General features: G+C 39.6%; 2 protein-coding genes and 1 long non-coding RNA gene across 8 annotated transcripts in view; 2 read left to right on the top strand and 1 right to left on the bottom strand.

Annotated features, from left to right (window-relative positions):
• LOC129763470 (protein stunted-like) overlaps positions 1-20696 on the top strand; it is a 418419-nt gene that overhangs the window by 144452 nt on the left and 253271 nt on the right. The gene's annotated exons all lie outside the window — the stretch shown is intronic.
• The window catches only part of LOC129763463 (acetylcholine receptor subunit alpha-like), a 427268-nt gene that overhangs the window by 333969 nt on the left and 72603 nt on the right, over positions 1-20696 (top strand). For all 6 annotated transcript variants that reach the window (XM_055762548.1, XM_055762549.1, XM_055762544.1 and 3 more), the window contains 2 exons: positions 8593-8708; positions 9251-9419. In XM_055762548.1, coding sequence (XP_055618523.1) covers positions 8593-8708; positions 9251-9419 — 285 coding nt within the window. The remainder of the gene's footprint in view (positions 1-8592; positions 8709-9250; positions 9420-20696) is intronic.
• On the bottom strand, positions 8460-9399 carry LOC129763471 (uncharacterized). The gene is made up of 3 exons (XR_008740934.1): positions 9068-9399; positions 8866-9004; positions 8460-8788 (listed from the first exon to the last, which is right to left on the bottom strand). It is a non-coding gene; the product is annotated as an uncharacterized LOC129763471 (long non-coding RNA).

Raw genomic sequence — 20696 nt, 5'->3', positions numbered from 1 at the left:
GAATTTTCAAGCATTCCATTCGGTAATTTGAAGAAAATTGTAAAATTTGATTCGTGCTTGCCAGGCGTAAATGCTCTGATTGAGCGAGTGATTTTCGGGCGTAAACAAAATCTAAACCACCGAAAAACCACAACTGAGTGCCCATACTCAGAAAGAAATAATACTGATCAGTTTAGACTCGCTAAACTATGGTTTTTGTTCACATAACGTTTTGTTTTTTGTGTCCCGCGTTAGACTTCTGACCATCTGGTCACTTTAGTGTAGGTGAATTAATATGCGTCCTCCCTTCCTTTCCGTATTGCCCTTAGAAGCTAAGAGACTATCCATACATTAACTCAGGCTTTGGAGCTTTTTTTTTCGAAAATGTAGTGGGTCGTGCTCCCGTGGCCGATTGGTTAGCGTCACACATAATATGCCGAGGGTTCGGGCTCGATTCCCGTTCTGATCGGGGGAATTTTTCCTCCGACTTGCACTGTGCTCACGAGTATTCTAGAGTTTGCCACTCAGAATGCATTCAAGGTGTGTTATTTGGTCTCAACTAAGTACTAATATAAAATGACGCAAGTAAGACTACGTTCGGACGGAGAAGTTGTTCCTAGAGGAACTTATAGAGTGCCATTTAAGTGCCATTTAAGAAGTAGAAGAATTTGAGAAGTAGAAGAATCGGATAATTTGAACATAAAAAATCTGAAGGATTCTTGAAAATGTGAAGAGAAATTTCAAGAGAACTGAATGTAATATTTTATAGTATTTTTCATTTCATTTTTTCCAGTTTTTCGTTTTTTTTTCTTACCCAGAGAATGTATACCTGTAACAAAAAAAAGTAGAAGGGTCTGAGCCTAGGGGCACGGACGGAAGTTTGACGTAGGACTGTGATTGTTCAGAACATTTGTTTTGTTTTAATGTAATTCTTTTCATTGTTCAGAAATCTGTTAGTTTAATTATTTTGAAAATCCAAATAGTAGTCATAGAAAGGGCCGTTTGTTATATGTACTCATAACCGTCAAACAGTTTGTAGCAAAAAAAAAAAAAAGAAAATCAGCTTCTGGTAGGAACTGTCTAACTGAAAATGATTAATGAATATCACTCTGACACATAACAAGGTGGAATGATCGATGGAGAATATGAGGATCGGTAAACGAAAAAAAAATATATATCGTCATTGATTATATTGAATATGAAATTTATGGGGAAGAAACAAAAAAACAAATTGAAAATAGTTACGATTTCGTGATATTTTGAGGTAAAATACACATGAAGTTACTTTATTTTAAATGGTGATTTAGTTATTTCATTCTATTGTGTTATTCTTATTATTGGCAGAAGCTTTTTCGGTGAAACAATCTTCGTTTGCAGACTATCACAATCAAGTCGTGTTGGTTCTATTGCTTAATCTATCATAGAAGGAATTAAGTCAATGAGAATTATGAATATGAGTCATGATTGTTATTAAAATTTTATTTCGTTTCATTTTTGTGATGCCGATCTCAATAAGTCCTCACATTGTAATTTCTGCCATCCTCCTAGTATTGCTATCATTTTTCGCTGTACAATTGCCCATGTTTTCGCAGCCCGGAAGACACTGGCTTAAGATGTTCGTCATTCCGTCATATATGTATGGGTGACACTTTCCTCGTTGCTCTGATGAAATCTTGCATGACATTTGATTGATGCCCGAAATCTTGCATCTGATTACTTCAACATTCAAAAAGGTCATGCTAATTTGTTTGATAGATCGAATTATTGCACACAATTTTGTGTTGCATACAACATTCATGGGAACGAAGTTAGAAGAAAGAATGCATAATATATGATTTACCTTCGCATCCGCTCGCAATACATACCTCTTTTGCTTGTTAAATTGCTCACTTGTTTTATTATTTCAACTGTTGATGTCTCAGGCGAAAAAAATGGTGGATAAATTTGCCGTCTAATGGTATATATTATAACATATATCATAAGAACATTTCTGCGTAATAAAAAATTCGAAAACTCTTAATAAACGTTACATTTTTCGTAGAGTGACCCCCCTATATAGAAATCAAAGACGTAATCCTACGTCAAAAAATCTTTGAAGTTCGCTCTATCGCTATTCAATGCATTGTTCTATTTGTCGGGTTTAGAAGTGAAAGAATGAACTGAACCAAGAACTTCAATATCTTATACTATAAATGTTGAACTATATACTTTTTCATAACTTTAAAAAAATGGAACGCAACGTTGCTTTCTATGTTATCACTCTAACCACACACTATACAAATGTGAGCATCTTAATTAAGCTTATCAAAATAAATTGCAATGGCCATTCACCACATAGAATTCTTGTTTTTAGGTGGCTTTGGCACTGAAATGTATAACATAACTCTCAAACTATATTTTATATTGGTCGGTATGGTTCATGAGTGCATAAAAAGGGGAAAAACAGAAGCCAAACTATAAACTTTTACTTAGTCGCGGCAATACATACACACTCTTTACAGATACACGGGCCAAAGGTTGTGCAGTCCACTGATCATTCAACAAGAGCCAAAGGTTGTACCGCTCATGACAACTCTACACAAGCTGATGTTTGTGCCGGCTAGTGACCATTCTATCCTGGATTCCTCGAGTCAAGAAGACGCACCACGCTGGATATGGGATACATACTAGGGGGGCGTTGCTGATTAATAGTCAGCTGCATCCCAATAGGAAGTATCCCGTGTCGGGTACACGTACAGAGCATTGGAGACAGCAACAACACAACTACGAAAACACTTGTAATACTAACCTCGAGCCAACCGCGATTAATCGGTTACATATTACTGACATAGTTGTAAGGCAAACATTGTCGAAATATTGAACTCCCGGCCCCGTCAGGCTGACGCCATATGAGCCTTAATAAAAATATATATTTTGCATAAAAAAAAGAAGCCAAATCGAAATATCCTTTTTTGACACCTTCAAACATGCTGATCCTAGACCAACCCCAGCTCCTCAATCGATCATTTTTTTGAGGCGAATCTACTTCCACTTTGAAGGAAATGACATACACTCTCAATTGGATAGGTAATGGGTGAAAATAGCAGATGAGCGGAAAACGAATACAAACTTGTTTGACTTCCGGTTTGCTGGGTATTGGAAGGAAGGACTTTAACAGAGGAAGTTGTATATCGTATTCCAATGTTATTTTCGAAACGAAGATGGTGGTTTCCGGTTCATTGGAAACGGAAATGACCGGAAACGGAGTTAGACAAAGGAAGCATTAGAACGAGACGATGATCGTTTTAGAGCGTAATGGCGCACATGCACAAACAAAAAAGGAAACGGAAACGTAAATGGACTCGGAAACTCAAACCGTCAACGCTCAACACTTAACATTCAACGCACTCAACGATCAACACACAAACGCCCAAGCACATGTACGTGCACACAGGTCGTGGCTCTCCCGGCCTAGAATAGCACTTCGGGTCTTGGTCCCTGTCCCTGTCGTAAACTAATCGGGTAACATAGCGAGTAAGGGCGCAGTAAAGCCTATGGAGAAATACCGGGAAATACCATATACAAGGGCAACGACAGGAGTGCCTGGCATATCAGAATAGACGCCAATAAGATCCTGATTACGGCGCACTGGTATGATATCCATGTCACGGACATGGTAAGTAAATGATTTAGATTCGACGCTAATGGCTGACAGTCGTGCTATCCTGTTCCCTGAAGGGTGACACCATCCTGAAACGGCGTGTAGGCTAATAGTGTAGTTGCCCCCGTCCAATCTCCAACAAAATTAACGATGTGAACAACGACACACCATTCGGAGAGGCGCACGTGTTCGCGAGGAGCGGTAGGCTACAGAGATCACCAGTGCACAACCGGATGACCACAGCGAGAGGTTCCGGACAGGAAACGCGGTGAGAAAGGGCATGTCACGACCGAGATGCCTTCTCAGCAAATCAGAGGACAGTGGCGACCATGCGACAGGAGGCTTCATGTGTCCTCCTCGTAAAAGAAGGCGTTAGCAAAGTCGCAGTAATGGAGGTAACCCAGATTAATCTGAACCATTGCAACACAACTTAGCAACTGTTGTGACAGTCAACAACAGAATCAAAATGCGATGTTGCAATCATAACTGAACCATATCGAGTACCTGGAGGCGATCTGGCGTGGTGGTAACATCCATACCTCTCACGCAGAGATCACGAGTTCAATTCTCACTCCCAACATTCTTCCAAAAATGGAAGTAAAAGTGACGAACCAGCCGAAATGTGTTGAAAGTCACTATAATAGAGAAAAAAAAAAAAAAAAATATCGAGTACCCCACGATAACGGTAACTTGGTGACGAACAAATCAGAAATGGCTGCAATACAGGCGATGGGCTTTTGTAAACAGCATTGAAATCAGTTTAGCAAAATAAAAACAAACTAATTAAATTTACAGATATATATATATACATGTAATTGTCCATCAAGAAACAAGTGCAACTACCAGATTTTAGAAAAAAATGTTCTAGTTTGTTCAAAGGAGTAGAAGAGGAGTCCTCTCATAGTGACTTCAGTAGATTTTACTATTGTTTATAGAATTTTTGTTTGTAGGGTCATGGTCTAGGGATTAACGAAGCACTTGACGAATCCCCCTCATATGCTGTTTTGGGGTCAGTTCAATCGCTGGTCTGATTTCCTTCTGCAATCGGCAATCGGATGTATTCTGGAGTCGCAGAAACTCGTTCGAAGTCGACAAAAATTTACGCAGCGTTTCAACCTGTCCCAGTTTATTCGGTGGTAATCCCCTTTAAATAATATTTGCGTAGCACAGGCTGTATTTTGCGATGAAATTTTTCTCAATTTCTTCCTGTATTATCAGGGGTTCCTCAGGGATTTATTCTGGGTCGAATTTTATTATTTTTTATACATTAATGACTTGCCTGAAATAACAAAGAATTCTATTATTCATTTTTTTCTTGATTGTTCCAGTAACTCAATTACTGAAATATCTCAAAAAGTTAATTGAAGACCTGAGTAGATTAAGTTGGTCGAATAACAATACGATTTCCTTGAACTTAACCAAAACGAATGCAATCTTCATTTCCAACAGATAATTTCATGGCACTTTTAAACCATAATTATTCTTAAACAACAGTGCAGTGGAATTTATCGATGATGAGACCAGCCTTGGTATTCGCATTCAATCAAACCTTGGGTGGGATAAGTATGTGTCATTACAAAGTGGAAAAATTTACGCTTACTAGCGATCCCTCTATATGACATCATTATTTTTAGCAACTGACACTATCTAGCATGTGATTTCATACTTGACGATGTATCTGGAGTAACTTCCAATAAGCTCAAGGTTGCTTCAAATTCCTGTGTGAATGATGACCCGGTCCATTCCGATGGTACTTATGATCAGGGCTCGAAATCTTCGAAAATGAAAAATGAAACTCGACTCTCCTCTCAGTAGCTTCGCTTCGACTAGGACAACTTTACCATTCGCCGTGAACATGATTTGAATTGACTAGAAATAGAATTGATGAATGTTGAGAGCGAGGATGACTGATGAATTATTCTAGTCAATATACAATTCTAGCCGTTTCATTCAATCTGACTACAATCCACACTTCTACTCCCCCTGACATGAATCATGTTACGAATCGTTCATTCTGAGAGTCGCGAATGATTTTGTACTTCCGGTACGATTTGCGATTAAATGCTCCTCTAATTTACACCAAATTTTGAAAAATCGGCCAGAACGTATCAATTTGAAACATTCACGGATGTTTTGGGAATACCTTAGGCTAAAAATTTATTTCCCAACAACTTTGTCAAGCATCATATTTTAATCAGACATCTGGATTATGAGTTAAGATTTTTTGAAGGAAAGATCAATGAATTTGAATACGGCAGTCGTAATTTAAATTGGTCATATGACAATGATTTTGGGCGGTTTCCATCATAAGTTTTTTTTTATCCCATTTATTTATTTATTTGGCTCATTATCATTTTAGGTGTAACAGAGCCGGGTTTTAATTGTGTACATGTACATATGTTTATGTTTCTATAAACAGTAAATTACACATTAGTTAGTAGTAGCCATTTAGGCGTTAAGTTTTTCTGTTCCATTACATTATGGTAAATTACACAGTAGTAGCAATTTCGGCGTAAGGGTATTCTTTCTGTTCTTCCATTGTTCAGCAGACCGGACAGCGGAGACAGTTGATATTGATCATTGTTGGGTTATTTATAGAATAGAAGCCCGATGTTTCTTGAGGAGCAGAGTAGTTGTATGGATGAATCGATCTAATTTCGACCGTGGATCGATCTCCGTCGCTGATGATGTTTGCGTGGACGTAGTTATTCTATAACAACACAAAGATGGTCAATTGAGGGTCCTGAGTTTGAACTCACGACCGATCGCTTAGTAAGCGAACGCGTAACCAAGTGGCTACGAAGACCCCCTCATCATAAGTTGAAAATTTCAAAAAAAACGGAGAGGATTGGGTTAACGGCCGGCAGATTTTACGTGGAATTGCTCCATAGAAAACAGCTCCTGGTTAGGGACAAATAACTATGCTAGACCTGGAATAATAGTCTGCATTAACAATCGTTACATAAAACCGAATACCACACTGAATATCGTAACTTGCAAAACAGTTTATCTGTTAATGATTCCCATGCTCTTTATCGTATAAGTCCGTCCACGTTCGATTTGTACTCCATATCACATTTTTCAGACGAATGAACAATCTTATACTGAGGGTAGAATCAAAATGACCTATCGAATCTTTCTGTCGAGTAAAACAGTTGACTGCTGTTAGTCATATTTTCGTATAGTCAGGGTTTTTGCCAGTAAAACAAATTTTCGAACAACAGATTGCGCAGCGAATTATTAGTTACAGTATGCGTTCGTCGTGGGTGGAAGGAAACAGATATAGGAAGACAAAGGAAATATTTATTTCATTAAGCCTTCAGCATATTTTGCTGATAACCGTTTGGAGGCTGCCACCGATCCGATCCGATATTTCATTTGTGTTTCGTCAAAGGCGCGTTAGAATAACGAGACTCACGAAAGAAGTGTTATCTTTACTCAACCAGGAAGATCTTTGCATCGATGATGAAGAAACATATTACCTTCGCATCGATTTTGGTTTTGGTAAGAAAGCCGTAATCGGGCAACATTAGCTGGATAAAGCAGTAACAGAGTTGCGACAACTTTGCTCGTTGCTCTAATGTTCATCATTGAGGCTGATTAGGTCGTACTCGGAAATCCTTGTGCGAGTGTTTGCAATCCAATGTTTGGGAAGATAATCGGTTCACTCAGCTTCTTTGATAATATAACAAAACATGGTTTGAGAAGCGTTGAGCGCGTTGCTCAGATGATGCTATCAATTTCATGAATATTTGCATAGCTTGAAAGTTAAACACATGCTTGCAGTTAGCCCAGAGCAAACACTGGGCATTAAAACCTTTTTTTTTTTTTTTTTTTATCTTCGCTTATTTTTCGTCGGCCTATTTCCGCCACTTTAGTGCCAATCACCGACATCAGGGAGGCGACTCCACCTGTTCCTACCTATCAGACTCAACAACTCATGAGCCGGGCCAACTTCTTTTACTTCCGCTCCGAAGGAAGACGTAACCAGAGATTTTTCGCCTCAGAAAATCCCAACGACGCCAGCTGGGATTGAACCCAGGCCGATCGGATTGTGAGGCTGTTACGCTAACCATACAACCACTGGCGCCGTCCATTAAAACCTTGACAAGCTTCAATTTGTATCCATGCTCGTTCCCCCAAATATACCTTTTTCCTCTCGTCAAACCCATTTTAATATAACATCCATGTTTGTAGATTTATATCTAAACAGCGGACGGCCGACCCGACACGGTCCAACATCGTTTTTCCTGGCCGAGAAGAGCCTTGATGTGCACAGGATAAATTAAAAAAATTAGAGGGAGTAACGCACTAATCATCAGTAGAGTCGGAAAACATTATCATTTCCTGTTTTGTGTAACTAACCAACGCAAAACAGAAACACAGCAGGGTAAGATAATTTCTCCAAACAGAAATAAAATGAGATAACGATGAATGACGACGAAATTAAAATCTCGACAAAGTCAGATGTTTGATTTTGGCAGTTTTCCCACCGCTCGCCTCCCCCCGCTGTGGGCACCTTCGCCTTCTCGTAAATTTGAGATGTGATTTTTATTGTCACACCATTTCCTGTTCAGTCCGCTCGGTTCGCCGAGCTACGGAGCATTTTATGCGGCCATCTCACACCGATTCGAATAAAACACATCTCGCTTGCCCTGGATGTTATTCACCGGGAAAACATCGTGATCCACAGCCCCAAGCAGCATCTGCAAAACAGTTAGGGCGTTGAAGTGAAATTTGATTGCCCCGTGAACGTTCGTTTCGGTTCTGGCTGTCTTCTCAACCGACATTTTACAAGCTCTCGTTTTTCTTTCTGCTTATTCTGGAAGATGACAGAGTGCATCAGCGCCTGTGACAATGCATTCCAGTGGCCAAAGAGCGGTCAACCATTAAATGTAGTGCGATGTCAAGGGGAACCTATTCTATGACAAACATACTAATTGATTCATTTATTTTCGTTTGATCAATTTCAGGTTGATCTTCGTCACATTGATGAAGTTAACGACACCAACGTCGTGGAAGTCGGTGTTGATTTATCGGAGTTCTATACATCAGTCGAGTGGGACATTTTAGAAGTTCCTGCGGTCAGGTAAGATAAACTATGTGGATTTCCCACAAAATTCCATTCAATCCAGCGCAATATTAGCAACAGTCAATGAGGTATTCTGACTGCGCAGACAAGAGCAAACAAAAAATACATTCGTGATCAATAAAATTCCCGACTATATATTGAAATGTACACCCACGGGAGGGAAGAGTGCCAAGGGTACACAGCAAACATTCAACAAATAGCTGATGTGTTTCGTTGTTCGATGAAGCATTTCCAATTATGCAAATTGAATTCCGTCAAATTTTCACTTGTCTTTCCTTCGCTCGTCCTGAAAACTAAATAACACTATGACAAAAATCCACCATTTATTTACTCTCTTCCTTTTTTTTCATGCTTACGAATTCTGCCAACGCGCTTGGGTCTGCTGCGATGGGACTCCGACCCCGAAACGTGCCGCACATCGTCAACACCGAAAAATCTACACCTCCAACGTCTCCAACGGTCCTTGGATGTGGTCCCCTCTCGTTATGGCATCTTACTTCAACCGACGTCTTCGAATGGATGGCCGACCGTTTCAACAGAAATGAAAAATTCTACACATGTTGTGATGAACCATATCTCGATATCACCTTCAACATAACAATGCGCCGTAAAACACTGTTTTATACTGTAAATTTAATTATCCCCTGTATGGGGATCAGTTTCCTTACGATACTGGTGTTCTACCTACCGTCAGATAGTGGCGAAAAGGTAAGTAAAATCTCCTCGAATCTTGTTCGTCTCATGAATCCCTAATCTTTATGACATCCTCCCCGTGAATGTATATAAACGCATATACTCGTGCACACATAAGGAGATAACCAAATCACTCCAGCAAGCTAATGCTGCTAACTTTAACGACCCGTCGCTCCATGTTGATGATTTCCGTTCAAACTCGACGACGTTTTGAAGCTTTCACGACGGAGTTGAGTCTGTGTTTGGATATATTATCGATAGATTGTTTATAATGACTGTGACAAAATCGACAAATTCGGGAAAAAACGGTCCCAAATGTGATTTCGAATCAGCTCCGCTCTGGCATCACACACCATCGCTCTATACGGCATTTCCAGAAAATAAATCAAGTGATTAATTTGTCAACTAAATGTTGTCTAGGAAATGTGTTTCGTACTTTTGGAAGAATAAATTTAAGTTAAAGTTAAGCAAACATTTTGACGTAGTACTATGTCTAACAGGAACGTATTGAGGTCTCCGTAGCCACATTGGTTGCGCGTTCGCTTAGTAAGCGATTGATCGTGAGTTCAAAACTCAGGGCCCTCATTGGCCATCTTTGTGTTGTTACATAATAACTACAAAACAAAAAAATAATAAAAAAGTCACAGAAGGGTTGTGTCCGAAACACGACCGCATAGTTGACGTAAGATTCCGTTAGGCTATCTGTTGATTTTGGATATGTTTTAAGAATTACATAGTTAAACTCTTTGATAATGATTTGGTGCCCCTGAAAAGGGTCGTTTTGTTTGACTGTTGGGTATTGTTTGTTCACTTAACCAGTGTTTGCCGAGTGATGATGACAGAAAGATGGTAAATAGTCGTTGGATGGTGCGACACCGACACCGACGTGGAATGAGATATGATGGAAATCGCTCTCTGTGATCCTAGACGAGATACCTCCTGTGTTTTGTGTGGATGAAATAAAGAAAAAAAAACTCACCAATGTAATATAAGATAATTACCAATACCGAACACAATTCTCGCCAGTAAAAACATGTAACTTTAATATAAAGAATACATATTTTAAATGGAAAAAGTAATTTTCTTTTATAATTTTTACTTTCTGAGTGTTTTTTCAACCCAATGCGAATTTTAATTGGACTAACAACACCTAATTCTATATTCAGAGCATATGGTAAATCACTTTTTCTAATATTTCTTCACTTTTTCAACAAAACAGACAGCTTAAACTAAATGACCTGTTCGAGCGGGAACACACCTTGGTTTTTATTTGTGAAAATTGAAATGAATCGTTTCATATATCAAGTAATTTTTAACACAACTGCTACCATATACGATTTTACATTTATGATGAAATATATGAAATTATGAAATTTCACGAAGCAACCAACATTAAAGTTCCAAATTTAAATTTTATTTGCTAGAATTAATCGTACCACTCACCTTACTTGGAATATAAAAATGCCTCCGGCTTGCATATAATTGCAATGCCGATTTCCCCCAGGCACCTTGGTTTTGATGTCTCTGTTAGGGAATACATTTCGATGGGAACAAAAGCTCCTCCTACTTTTATCTATTTGCAATGCCGATTCCCCCCAGGTAGCTTGGTTTTGATGTCCCTGTTAGGGACCCGCATGTGTCGTCAATTTCGACCAATTAGCAGTGGGTATTTACGTTAGGACAGGGGTTGAGATTGTCCAATTGTTCAATAGTTAGTTTCATGACATATATTATTTTCTTCAATATGAAAAAATAGTTATGGAGTGCCGAAATCGATTGACACAAAAATTTCATCAATCCATCATGAAAGGACTGAGCAATAAGCGTTTGAAATTGGACAATTTTCACGATGTGCTCGATTTTCGATTTTCAATTTGTACCCCAATATGTTCCCGAAAGACGTAATCCTAAGTCAAAAAATTTAAATAAGATCGATTCATTCATTAGACTGCTCTGCTCCGCAAGAAACATCGGGCTGCTGTTCTATTAATAACTCAACAATGTTACCATATCAACTGTCTTCGCTGTCCGGTCTAACTGGACAATGGAAGAACAAAAGGAATACTCTTACGCCTAAATGGCTACTGTGTGAATGTACCAAATGCAATGGTATAGAAGGAATACTTCTACGCCGAAAAAATGACTACTGTGTAATGTGCTATTATAGATATGATAAACATGTGAAATGTACACGATTAAAATTCGGCTCTGTTACAGCTAAAATGATAATGAGCCTAAAATAAACAAATGGGATAAAAAAGGAAGGGTAAAATAAAAATACTATCACCGAGCATGTACAGGCAAACATTTTTTTGTGCGGGGGATAGGAACCGCACAAAAAATCGCATAAAAAAATTGTACAAAACTTCACCAGTAGCTTTTAAAAATCGTGTTCGGTACACAATTTGAGTTTTTGCGGTAGATAGGGACCGCATAAAAAAGTTCCCCAAGATGGGACAGTTTGTTTTTTGGTTGCACGTGGCTGTGTTGTGCTTTTAGTTGGATGTCGAAACTTGTTGCTATTAGAAAATCATGTCATGCGCAACTTAGAGCATTTGATGGAAGGGTGGGAATGATTTAAAAAGTGGATAATTTTGACGCAAATATGCTTTTTGATGTGGGACTACGTCTGACTGGAGTATATGGGGGGTAAAATGAAAACCTAAACACAGAACATGCAGGAAAAAATGAAAGATTCCAAATGCTGTTCGAGTTATACATTTCTTACTGGATGGGAATATTTCTACGCTTCTATCGCAATTAATAAAAGGTTATTTTTCATTAGATAAATAATTGAATAACTGTGAAATGTCAAGCGTTATCTAAACACCATAACTGCCTAGTTTTGATTGGCCCGATTTTCGGTTTCCCGAACACAGACTTCAAAATCAATGTGCCTGGGGGAATCCGCTTTGCAAATACATGCAAGTCGGGGGCATTTTTATTCCCACTGAAATGTGTTTCCCTAACACAGACTTCAAATCCATGGAGCGTGGGGAAATTGGTATTGCAAATACATGCAAGTCGGGGGCATTTTTGTTCCGGCTGAAATGTGTTTCCCCAACACAAACTTCAGAAACAAGGTGTCAGGGAAAATTGGCATTACAAATACATGCAGGTCGGGTGTATTTTTCTTTCGATTGAAATATGTTTCTCTAACACAGACCTCAAATCCAAGGGGCGTGGGGAAATTAGCATTACAAATACATGCAAGTCGGGGGCGTTTTTATTCCCACTGAAATGTGTTTCCCTAACACAGACTTCAAATCCATGGAGCGTGAGGAAATTGGTATTGCAAATACATGCAAGTCTGGGGCATTTTTGTTCCGGCTGAAATGTGGTTCCCCAACACAAACTTCGGAAACAAGGTGTCAGGGGAAATTGACATTACAAATACATGCAGGTCGGGTGTATTTTTCTTTCGATTGAAATATGTTTCTCTAACACAGACCTCAAATCCAAGGGGCGTGGGGAAATTAGCATTGCAAATACATGCAAGTCGGGGGCGTTTTTATTCCCACTGAAATGTGTTTCCCTAACACAGACTTCAAATCCATGGAGCGTGCGGAAATTGGTATTGCAAATACATGCAAGTCTGGGGCATTTTTGTTCCGGCTGAAATGTGTTTCCCCAACACAAACTTCAGAAACAAGGTGTCAGGGGATATTGGCATTACAAATTCATGCAGGTCGGGTGTATTTTTCTTCCGACTGAAATGGACGATAACTTCGTCAAATATGCTTCTTTTCATATACCACACAAAAAATCTCACAAAAAACCACACAAGAACAGAAAATCGCACACAAAACGGCACAAAAAAAGAATTGCCTGTACAGATGACAGATATCTATCGCCAATAATTTGAGCTTTCCTTAGTAGATAGCAAAGATTTTTGCACCAATTAATAAGAAAAAGACGAATTTTATTCCAACACGATTAGCCGTTTGCAGCACCATCTCAGATAACTCAGCAACTTTGCATACTTTAAATATTCTGAAAAGAATTAGATTGCATTTCGAAAAGGGCCAAACAAATTTTCTTGGTTTCTTTTACAAAAATGTATAACTCAAAAGCTATGCTATCTACAAAATTCTGGTCAAAGGATGAAATGTAGGAAATTGTTTGAATTTTCATAAAAAGAATAACTAATTTTTTTTTCAAATTTCGCTGAAAGTTATTTTAAAAATCAAAACTTATTTTTCTCAAAAATATATATGAATAGCTCTTACAATACAAAAGATGGGCATTTTTACAGGAAAAAGGCGATCCTCAGCACTCGCCTTGACCAAATTTGGGTCGACTCCTCTCATCTCTTTTGTTAGGCTTCGTCGCCAGGAACCACTGGGTCTGTCTCTGCTGCGATATCCTTGCGGGTTCCAGTCCAGTGCTTGTCTACGAATTTCAGTACCACTCTTCCGTAATGTGTAGCCGACCCATCGCCACTTACGTTCCTGGATCTCTTTCAAAATCGGCATCTGATGGCAGCGACGATGGAGCTCGTCATTTGAGATTCAAGGTCTGGCCACCAGGCCCGAATTATATACCTCAGCCTTTGGTCCACGAAGATCTTAAGCTTCCGCGCGTTCTCTGCTGATAAACCCCACGTCTCACATGCGTGAGGCAGCACTGATTTTACGTTGGGATTAAAGATGCGGATTTTGGTGAGGTGATTGAACCGATTTGACCACCATGTCTTCCTCAGACTCGCAAAGGCAGCCCTCGCCTTCTTGATCCGCGCACATATATCGATGTTGATCTCGCCATCTGCCGCAATCCGACTACCAAGATATTAGAAACTCTCGACCTCCTCCATTGCTTGCCCAGCTCCTGTGAATCTCGAAAGCGTGACCGTGTTGACATCTAAAATTTTCGCCTTGCTGACATTAATTTTCAGGCCAGCCGCGGAAGAGCATGCGGCCTTGTCGTCAAGCTTACTCTGCGGCCTTACCAGCGTCGCATCTAGCTTGACCCGGTTAAGGATCACTTTGCACAGGACTTTGAGGATTACGCACAGCAGCATGATGCCTCGCCAGTTGTCGCATTTAGTCTGGTCCCGTTTCTTTGGGACCTTGATAAGGATGCTCTGCATCCAGTCGGCCGGAAATGTTGCAGTTCCCCAGACATTTAGGAATGATGCAAGATTCCTGCGGATAGTGCGGAGTCAGCTTTGAGAATCTCGGCGATCAACCCCCGAACCTTTGTTGGATCTCGTACTCTTCTGGTTACTGCGTCTGTATCTCGCAATGACGTCTGTGTTGACGCGGGAAATACGTCTTACTGAAAGCGGTTCACGCTGAGGTGTTGGTGACTGATTACTCGCGGGCTTTTGGAGCAGCTGCTCGAAGTGTTCGCACCAGCGTTCCAGTCGCGTCTTTCACAGGCATCTTGCTTCGTTTAGGCATCGTGAAACATCGTAGAGGAGGCGAAGGTTACCGGTTCTCTACGGGCTTATCGACGACAGGTTTATCATCTTAGATATATCTCGGGGGAAAAGCATTTCATTCTCAGCCGCTAGATACCAGACAGACACTGCTTGAGCCGCACCTTCATGGTAAACAGACGCTCGGAGTTTGTTGTCGTTCATTCAGCACCACCCAACCTGCAACGCGGGGTAGCGAACTACCCTACAGGCCTAATAGATTTTTTTGTGAGACTTTTTCTGAAATTTTGACTTTTTCTTTTAACTTTTTTCGAAAAATCTTAACTAGAAGTTCTACAAAAATAGGAAATTAATTGTATTTTTGTTAAAAAATATCGAAAAATATTTTGGAAAAAAAATTTATTGAAAAAAATATTTTGAAAATTAAAATTCATTTTTCTTGAAAACATGTGTTTTCAAAATTCTGGAAAAATAGATAAAAAAGCCCTTTCGATTTCCAACAAGTTACTCATACATCGTAAGATGGGCACCTTTACAGGGAAACCAATGCAACCAATGTTGCTACGAAAACCCCCTTTTCTTATTAATATTCTGTTTTGTTTTTAGAGGCTTTGAACTTTCCAGTTCAGTCGCCACTAAGGACTCTGTTGTGTACGCGTCAAGGTGATATTGTACTATTTGACGTGTGTATTATATGTGAATGCGTATACAGAGTGGCGCATAAGTCACGCAACGCTCTGTAAAGAAAAAAAATAACGATCGCGCTGCAACCATCGAGCGTGTTAGTTCCGAAGTGGTTCAGTTGTTCGATTGCCGTCGTAAAGGTAATATATATATGTCAGAGGTATATTTGTGCAAATCGGTTGCGTGACTTATGCGCCACGCTGTATTTAGCAGAACGGCTTCGGTCATACACAGCATGTTTCAGACAAATACAAGAACGAATTCTGGAAAAGAATATTTTGCCGATGCTGGCACGTGCCGAAGCGCGTCTTAGCTTGGCTACAGTGTCGACATTTGGTGGAAATATTCATTTAGGGAAGTAGATTAATCTGCATCGAATTAATAGGCCCCGTCTGTGCTGCCGGGCCGTACTGAGCAGCAACGGAAAAAATCGCTTCATTTTTGCAGGTATTCCTAAAGCTCCGGTTCTCCGATCTAGATTCACTCTAGCGATGTATTGATAAACTCAGAGTAACCAAGAAAACATCATTTTGTTGGGAAGGGAGAGGATTCTCCCCGTCTCCAGATCGTGATCTGTACAGTTTGCGATCAATCGTGAAGAAGCTGTTATGTCTGATAGTATAAATACAAGCTGGAGCTAGATAGTATAATATTACCTTAACTTCCATTGAGTGGTACCGAAACGGAGTTTTTAACTCACGACGGTGCAGTTTCATTACTGCTGCTACTGTTGTCTTTACAACTCTAATGATTCTCCTAAACGCTGCTACTTACATTCCGTAGTTCCTCAACTCTGATCCAGAAGAGTGATTCCTTGAAGCAGTTAGCCAACGTCATTTCAGTTGGACAATAGACATAGTTGATGGTACCAGTCTACATCAGATATTTGACAAAATGAAAGCATGCAGCTGTATGGTTCATTAAATTGCTAATATTATCACATGCCAGCAACTTTGAGGCAGCTCTGGTTATATTCGTACATTGTATGTAATGTAGAAATTTGTGTTTCATTTGTATGGCAGCCCCCCCTTAGAGAGGGGGATGGAGTGTCTAATAACCATAGAAACATTTATTGCACCTTAAAACCTTCACATGCCAAATTTGGTTTCGTTTGCTTGGTTAATTCTCGAGTAATGTAGAAATTTGTGTTTCATTTGTATGGCAGCCCTCCCTTATAGAGGTGGGAGGGGTCTCAAACTATCACGAAAACCTTCCCCGGCTCCAAAAACCCCTACATACCAATTTTCATGTCAATCGGTTCAGTAGTTTCCGTGTCCATAAGATTCAGACAGACAGACAGACAGACAGAAATCCATTTATAATATATAGATGGATCACTGAATTGTGACTAAATCTTTCTATGAAACCGAGCATTCTATTTGCTTTATTGATCATTGTATTGTAATGTTCGCCAAAAGTGAGTTTCGAATCAAGAATTATACCTAAATCTCTAATTTTGACGCATCTCTCTACAGTTTCAAATCCTAGAGAACATATGAAGTCATAAGTTTCATGTTTTCGAGTATACGATATGATATTACATTTTTTCACATTAATATCTAAAAGACTTTTCACGCACCATTCGAAGAAATCATTTACTTCTTGTTGGAAAATCACAAGATCACTACATTTGGTTACTTCCATGTACAATTTCATATCATCAGCATATATTAGAATGTTAAGGTTCGTTAATACTAGTGACACATCATTTACGAATAGGATGAAAAGTAAAGGGCCTAAGTGAGAATCTTGTGGAACTCCGGATTCACTGGACTAGAGATTTTTCCTCTAAAGCGAACAAACTGTGTTCTATTGGTGAGGTAAGATTCTACCCACTTCAAAAGAGTTCCAGCTACTCCCATACGTTGGAGCTTAAAAATAAGCATTGGAATATCTACTCTGTCGATAGCCTTGCTGAAGTCTGTATAGAGAGTCTCGACAACGTTGCCTCTATCCATTACCGCAAGATAATTGGATACAAATTCTAACAGATCTGTGGCAGTGGACCTTTAAATAAACCGTGTTGATTCGGTGAAATACATGGTTTTCCATTTCGGGCTTCCGAAAGTATACAGCCCTGCGCTGACAACCGTTTGACACAGCTGTCAACCAAAGCGTCATATCGTTAGTTGAATGTCTGCCATTTTACAATATGGATCGTTTTAGCATCGCACAACGTGTTAATTTTGTTAAATTATACTATAAAAATGATGAAAAACCGGCAAATGTTTTTCGAGCATTACGGACGGATTTTGGTCGTCATGGACGGCCTACAGAGCACACAATCGCTAATGTAGTGCGTAAATTCGAACAAACTGGATCCGTAGCGGATATTGTGAAACCTGTGCATCATCGTAATGTGCGTTCGACCGAAAGTATTGCTGCTGTTGCTGCCAGTGTGGAGGATGACCCGAATGTTTCGATTCCACGGCGTGCTCAGCAATTGGGCTTGTCAAACACATCATTGTGGCGAATTTGGACTTGCACCTACATCCATATAAAGTCCAACTGGTACAAACATTAGAGCGTGGTGACCATGGAATGCGTCGGGCATACGTCGATTGGGTGAATGAACAACAGCAGCAAAATGCTGAATTTTCGCATCAAATTTTCTTCAGCGATGAGGCACATTTCGAGCTCGGTGGCTATGTGAACACCCAAAATTTCCGTATATGGTGCTCAGAAAATCCACACGTAATTGTTGAGAAGCCATTGCATCCGCCAAAAGTCACTGTTTGGTGCGCATTATGGTCTGGTGGAGTCATCGGGCCGTATTTCTTTGAAAATGAGGACGGCGAGACGGTAACTGTGAATGGTGAGTGCTATGGCCGCATATTAACCGATTTTTTTTTGTCACAAATTGAATTTATGGATACGGATGACATGTGGTTTCAGCAGGACGGTGCCACGTGCCACACAACACGACCGAACATGGCCATATTGCGAACGAAATTTGAGGAATGCATCATTTCGCGTTTTGGTGATGCCAGTTGGCCGTCCAGATCATGCGATTTGAACCCGCTAGACTTTTTTTGTGGGGCTATGCGAAAGACCGTGTCTATGCCAACTCTCCGCAAACTCTTGAACATTTGAAAGACAACATTCGTGAAGTTATGACCGAAATACCGCCCCATATGTGCCGAAAAGTCATCGAAAATTACCTGTTCCGGATCAAGGTGTGCGAGGAAGCCCTAGGTGGACATTTGAATGATGTTGTATTTCACACATAATGGCATAAACCAAACTTTAATTTGAAATAAAATTTTCATCGAAATTCGAATTTTAAGTGTGTTTTATTTCAATTTACTTTCGGAATTTAAAGTTGGAAAACCCTGTATAATGTTTTAACTGATTGAACACTTTAGTATTGACAATGGATTCAAATAATTTGGGAATACAAGATAATATGGCGATGCCACGATAGTTATTTATGTCAGAACGGTTACCAGATTTGAAAATGGGTAGTAGGACTGATTTCTAGATCCTCCAGTGCGATAAGAAGTTCGTTAGTGGTAATATTATCAATTGAGACCGAGTTTGCACATTCGGGTAAAAACGAAAAATAATCGTAATCTCGAACCACGTTATTTGTTGTGTAGTTATATTGGAAAAAACGGGCGAATTGATTACTAATATCACTATCATTTGGTCCAACGTATTCTCCAAATTTCATACTTGATGGGAAATTATTAGATTTCATCTTATCGCTGGCAAAATTGAAAAATTTCTTAGGATCGGATTTAATATTATTTTCTATCCTTGTAATATAGCTTTCATATTGTAGTGATATTTTCTTATCAAGGTTTTTACAAATATCTTTCTATATGGTTAAATTATCCAAAGTTTCGTTTACTTTGTTTTTTGTTTTTGAGATTTTCAATATCACGAGTGAACCATACTGGTGTTTTGACGTAGGACTACGTCTAACCGGAAGATATAGGGGGTGAAATGGAAATCTAGGCACTGAACAAGTAGGAAAAAATGCAAGATTTGGAACGCTTATAACTCGAGCATTTCTCAATAGATCGCAAAGGTTTTTGCTTCAATTGATAGGAAATATATCTACGCATCTATCATAACGAATAAGATTTAATTTTTCTTGAGATAAATAATTGAATAATTGTGAAATATCAAGCATTGTCCAAATTCACTATGTGCCCATTTTTGATTGATCCATTTTGTGCTCCTCAAATCGTACCGACCAAAACGGGCAACCAGAGCAGCAGCGAAATAGAATGAAGCACGATTGGAAAGGAAAAAGAAAAAAATGAACGAAACATTGGTCGCAGTCTCACACATGCGTAATACTCGAGCCATCCAGTCAGCTTAAAATCCTCGCTCCGCTGGCGTAACGATCATTCTCATTCAAACCGTACACCACATCGGTTCGCATCACAACACATCAACAAACCAACCCAAGCAGCCATGTGTGGACATGGCAAAGGAGGAAAAGTGAAGGGAAAGGCAAAATCTCGCTCGAACCGTGTTGGTGTGGAGTCCCCCGCAAGGGTAGCTAGGCCGAGCGCGTTAGTACCAGTGCACCAGTCCACCTAGCCGCCGTTATATAGTTTCGGCCGCCGAAGTGATCGAGTTAGCTGGCAAAGCTGCTCGCGACGATAAGAAAACCCGCATTCGGAACAGAACAAATTCGGTTCCGTGGACATCAAGACAACAGGCATTTGCAGCGAGTGGCGAGTGGAAAACGCAATCGCAAAACGGCAGCTGGTAGCAGAAGAAAAAAGTTTGTTCTTTATACAATCTGCTCTGGTGGCAAATCCAGTTTTTTCAAAACCACGAGTACTAAATTTGAACCATTCCATAAAACACGGCGCTTATCAGGCCATTAAACCTTTCTGAAAGGAGTTTACGAAATACAGTTCAATGCTTTCTAAAATAATATTCAAAATAATAATAAAACACAAATTGATTTTTTCATATTTTGTTTGCCAGGATCTGATGAGTATGTGAATTTGGCAGTTGTTCTGAGCTTATTAGTTGGGGACTTTCCTGATTATTCAATTTTCACCAATTCTTAAATTGTACAGTAATTTACAATTAGTTCGACATTTAGCTAATTGGACGGACCAGTAATGTGACATAGTTAGTTGGACATTTTAGTAAAGATAGAGATCGAAATTATGACCCCACATTGAAAGTCGACACTGTACCACTGTCAACGGAAATGTTCAATTAAAGGTTAAAATCGCCTCCAATGCGACACTGAGCGG

This window comes from Toxorhynchites rutilus, chromosome 1 (assembly GCF_029784135.1).
Source record: "Toxorhynchites rutilus septentrionalis strain SRP chromosome 1, ASM2978413v1, whole genome shotgun sequence".
NCBI classification, from domain to species: Eukaryota; Metazoa; Arthropoda; class Insecta; order Diptera; family Culicidae; genus Toxorhynchites; species Toxorhynchites rutilus.
Note: the sequence above shows the minus strand (reverse complement) of the source record. Positions and strands in the feature narration are given on the sequence as shown.